Source organism: Tupaia chinensis, unplaced genomic scaffold (genome assembly GCF_000334495.1).
Source record: "Tupaia chinensis unplaced genomic scaffold, TupChi_1.0 Scaffold143796_1, whole genome shotgun sequence".
NCBI classification, from domain to species: domain Eukaryota; kingdom Metazoa; phylum Chordata; class Mammalia; order Scandentia; family Tupaiidae; genus Tupaia; species Tupaia belangeri.
Genome location: NW_006203646.1, coordinates 1,733,912 through 1,739,108, shown reverse-complemented (window position 1 = coordinate 1,739,108; position 5,197 = coordinate 1,733,912). Strand labels below are relative to the sequence as shown.

General features: G+C 44.5%; 1 protein-coding gene across 1 annotated transcript in view; it reads right to left on the bottom strand.

Moving 5' to 3' along the window:
- Positions 1 to 308: 308 nt before the first annotated feature.
- Positions 309 to 5,197, bottom strand: part of C1QTNF2 (C1q and TNF related 2) — a 26,545-nt gene continuing 21,656 nt past the window's right edge. Inside the window, exon 3 of the mRNA XM_006165061.3 lies at positions 309 to 1,069. Coding sequence (XP_006165123.1) covers positions 456 to 1,069 — 614 coding nt within the window. The 3' untranslated portion in view covers positions 309 to 455. The remainder of the gene's footprint in view (positions 1,070 to 5,197) is intronic.

Here is a 5,197-nt window from a genome sequence, read left to right as displayed (position 1 = left end):
TGTAATTGTTACATCACAGGACTCCCACATAGTCGACTGCAGTTCAAGTCCTGGACCCAGCAACTTAAAACTCACAGTGGGCACATGTGCATGTGTACCCAAAATCCTGAGAGGAGAAAGGATTGTGGCATGCTCATCTCCCTGAGGGGTGATTTCTTGCTTTCTATCTCGGTCTCTCCAGCGAGCGCATGCACATATGCACATAGCAAAAATCTCTAATATTGTTCACTGTCTCCCTTCCAGAATGAAGCAAATGCCTGGACACAGTAAATACTAGAAAAAGTAGTAAATGAATAGACAGATAAATAAAAAAGCTTAGATTTTAATGATGGAGTAAAAAAAGCAGCAGAGGATACCAGAAGCTCCTGCAACCTTCAGCCTGCAGTGTAGTCTGGGGCCTTGTCCTGTAAGCCCATGTCTGGAAGTCCACTTGCCTGGAGGCCTACACCAGTCTGCTACACCTCATTGGGGTCATCCTGGTCCGCATAGATGAGGAAGCCTGTGAAGAGGCTGTCGGTCCAGTAAGGGTCGTAGAAGAGTCCGTTCTGCTCCGAGTAGAAGATCTGCAGCCAGACCTCATCTGCCTGCTTGAGAGCCAAGATGGTGGAGCCTGAGGCCACGTCGTGGTTGCCAGTGTTGGCGTCGAAGGTCCGGATGCGGTACTGGCCATTGTGCACCAGGCCGATGGCCAGGTGCTTGTTGGCCAGAGTGATGTCATAGGTGAAGTAGTAGATGCCTGGCACACCGCAGACGAACTTGCCACTGGACGCGTTATAGTGGCCACCCTCGTTCATCAAAATCTTGTCAAACTTGATGGGCAGCCGCTCTCGTGGGTAGCTCTTGGTCACTGCCACTGAGAAGGCTGACTTGGCACGGCTACCACCACAGCTGCAGGGCCCGGGGAGGCCTGGCTCTCCCTTCTTGCCCTTTGGCCCCTTCTTGCCTGGCATGCCATGCTTCCCAGGGGTACCACTGATCCCCTTGGGGCCACGAGGGCCAGCCCGCCCAATGGCCCCAGCTTTGCCCTTTGGTCCTGGCTTTCCACGGTTCCCTGTCCGGCCGGGGGGGCCTGGAAGACAGAACAACTGGTGTTATGGAGGGGTCCTCAAAGGCCTAGGTAGAGGTTGTGAGTCTTGGCTCTTCCTTCTTGGAGCAGGAGCCCGCAGGTAATGGGAAGAACAAGAGGCTTTGGAGTCACATAGAAATGGGCATGACCCTGGGCACTTCTCCCTGTCTTATCTGGAAAATGGGAATGGTGATACTGACCTTCTAGAATTATTGCGAACCAGGGTAAAAAGAAAAACTCAGGGACTAGCAGATGGCCTAATAGCTATGTTGCTGGACTCCCATGCAGTTGACCATGGTTTGAGTCCCGGACCCGGTGGCTTAAACTCACGCCAGGCATGTGTGCCTGTATGCCCAAGATCCCAAGAGGAGACTGGAGGAGAAGGGATTGGGCGTGGCTATCCCCCCCTGGGGGGTGATTTCTTGCTTTCTATCTCTCTGTCTTTCTGGTGAGTGCACGTGCTCTATAGCAAAAAAAAAAAAAAAAAAAAAAAAAAAAAAGAAAAGAAAGAAAAGATAGAACTCAGAATAATCCATGCCTTTCCTTTTCCTGATATCTAAGAAAGAAGAATCCGGTGTGCTTGCCAGATCGATCCTTCAGTGGGTTGTGCTGTGATGCATCAAGGAGACCCTTGACTTTGAGACATCTGTCTCAGTAAAATGCCTGTCAGTACACGAGGGCTCTGTCCATATGCACAAGGGTTTATTTCAGTGTTGCTGATAGCAGCAAAAAAGAAAAAAAAAAAGGCACCAGCCGAATGCCCATCCAAAGAAAAATTATTTAAGAAGTATGGTCTATCCATATGTAAGATTCTCCACAGGAGTTAAAGAAATGAGGCCGATTTACATGCCCAATATGAAACCTTCTCTAAAATATGTTGTCATGTAGGAAAGAACAGGTAGCAGAACCTTTGGGTTAAAAGTAAGCCACAGGGGCCAGTAGGTGATGTGGTGGTTAAGGTACTGGGCTCTCACATGGTCAACCATGGTTCAAGTCCCAAATCCGCTAGCTTGTCAATCATGATGGGTGCATGTGCATGTGTGCCCAATATTCTGAGAGGAGAATGGAGGAGAAGAGATTGCAGTGTTCCCACTCTCTGTCTCTTTCCAGCAAGTGCATTCGCCCCATGGCAAAAAACTTAAAAAAAAAAGGAAAAAGCAAATCACAATGCTATTAAATTATGCTGTGTACCCACTTAACTGGATAAATTTGTCTGGCCTATAGTAAACATTTGCTAAATACTAGTTGGCATAACCTGCAGAGCAGTCCCCTATCAATGTTTTCCTACATAACGTCTCTTGAGTTTTTTAAGCCTCTATTTCATAAAATGTACTTTTCTCTCAGTACAACATTTTTGGTCAATTATTATATAGGAAAGACTTATATTTTTGCCTCAACTCAACACAACATTTTAAACAAAATATGTATGGATACTTGAGTTACATTTGAGTCCAGTCATACAACTGGGCAGTGAGCAGAATGGGAGAATTAGCTGCTTCTGAAGGTTGCTGGTGCTGACGAGCACCTGCGCACCACTAAATGCAAGGAGACACTCACCACCATATGAGTTGGGTCAGCAAGGAAGTAATGCTTTTGGAATTTACAGCCAACAAGGTGCTTATATGTATATGTATAGGCATTTCACTTCATTTTAGAGTTTTGAGGTCACCTATAAGTTTCTACTCTTTTGGGACCAGCAGATGGCGTAATGGTTAAGTCGCTGGACTCCCACAAAGTCAACCTCAGTTTGAATTCCTGACCCAGCAACTTTAAACTCAGGTCGGGCACCTGTGTGAGTGCCCAAGATCCTAAGAGGAGAATGGAGAAGGGATTGCGGCATGGCCATCCCTCCTGGGGGTAATTTCTCGTTTTATGTCTCTCTGGTGAGTGCATGTGCCCTATAACAAAAATCTCTCTTAGATTTTTTTACTTCTATTTTAAATAATTGGAAAACAGATTTCCAAATAGCATTTTTTCACTGAGCATCAAAAAAAAAAAAGGTGCCAGCCGAATGCCTATCCAAAGAAAAATTATTTAAGAAGTATGGTCTATCCATATGTAAGATTCTCCACAGGAGTTAAAGAAATGAGGCCGATTTACATGCCCAATATGAAACCTTCTCTAAAATATGTTGTCATGTAGGAAAGAACAGGTAGCAGAACCTTTGGGTTAAAAGTAAGCCACAGGGGCCAGTAGGTGATGTGGTGGTTAAGGTACTGGGCTCTCACATGGTCAACCATGGTTCAAGTCCCAAATCCGCTAGCTTGTCAATCATGATGGGTGCATGTGCATGTGTGCCCAATATTCTGAGAGGAGAATGGAGGAGAAGAGATTGCAGTGTTCCCACTCTCTGTCTCTTTCCAGCAAGTGCATTCGCCCCATGGCAAAAAACTTTAAAAAAAAAAAAAAAGCAAATCACAATGCTATTAAATTATGCTGTGTACCCACTTAACTGGATAAATTTGTCTGGCCTATAGTAAACATTTGCTAAATACTAGTTGGCATAACCTGCAGAGCAGTCCCCTATCAATGTTTTCCTACATAACGTCTCTTGAGTTTTTTAAGCCTCTATTTCATAAAATGTACTTTTCTCTCAGTACAACATTTTTGGTCAATTATTATATAGGAAAGACTTATATTTTTGCCTCAACTCAACACAACATTTTAAACAAAATATGTATGGATACTTGAGTTACATTTGAGTCCAGTCATACAACTGGGCAGTGAGCAGAATGGGAGAATTAGCTGCTTCTGAAGGTTGCTGGTGCTGACGAGCACCTGCGCACCACTAAATGCAAGGAGACACTCACCACCATATGAGTTGGGTCAGCAAGGAAGTAATGCTTTTGGAATTTACAGCCAACAAGGTGCTTATATGTATATGTATAGGCATTTCACTTCATTTTAGAGTTTTGAGGTCACCTATAAGTTTCTACTCTTTTGGGACCAGCAGATGGCGTAATGGTTAAGTCGCTGGACTCCCACAAAGTCAACCTCAGTTTGAATTCCTGACCCAGCAACTTTAAACTCAGGTCGGGCACCTGTGTGAGTGCCCAAGATCCTAAGAGGAGAATGGAGAAGGGATTGCGGCATGGCCATCCCTCCTGGGGGTAATTTCTCGTTTTATGTCTCTCTGGTGAGTGCATGTGCCCTATAACAAAAATCTCTCTTAGATTTTTTTACTTCTATTTTAAATAATTGGAAAACAGATTTCCAAATAGCATTTTTTCACTGAGCATCTAATTTTCAGAAACAGATTGCTTATGTTAAGTACTTAGCAATGCCTAGTGTTATTACACACACATGTAAATATGTGGAAGAAGGCCAGGAAGGATACATGACTAACCAGTTAATAGTGGTTATTTCTGGAGGATAAGAAGGGATAGGAATCAAGGAGTTCATTTGTCTTGTTTGACTACATTATGATGAGGCAGTATTTGTATATTACTTATGTAGTTAAAAGTAAATAAGAAGAATGGGGAAAATAAGACTAAGAAAGGTCCCAAAGCTATTCCTTAAAAAAATGAAAATAACAGGGACCAGCAGTTAGCGTAATGGCTATGTCGCTGGACTCCCATGTAGTTGACTGCGGTTTGCGTCCCGGACCCAGTGGCTTAAAACTCACGCCGAGCGTGTGTGCATGCATGCCCAAGATCCCGAGAGGAGAATGGAGGAGAAGGGATTGCAGCATGGCCATCCCCTCGGGGGGGGGTGTGTGTGTGATTTCTCGCTTTCTGTCTCTCTGTCTCTCTCTGGCGAGCGCACGCGCCCTATCGCAAAAACCTCTCCAAAAAAAAAGAAAAAAGAAAATAACAGAAGACGGGATAAGGGATCAGAGAAGAGGAGGGTAGAGGTAATTGTTTAGAATTTTTTTTTTTTTTTTTTTTTTGCCAGAGGGTGCATGTGCTAGCCAGAGAGACGGGAAGAGAGGAAGAGAGGGAGTGACAGAAGCAGCCCTACTGGGGCATGGTCACATCACAGTCTCTTCTCCTCCATTGTTCCATCCTGTTGGAATTTTGGACATGCATGCACATATGTCCAGCATATTTTTCAAGCCTAGCAGGCCTGGGATTTGAACTGTGGTGGGTCATGTGGAATCCAGCTTCTCTTGATCAAGGAAAAAAGTCAAAA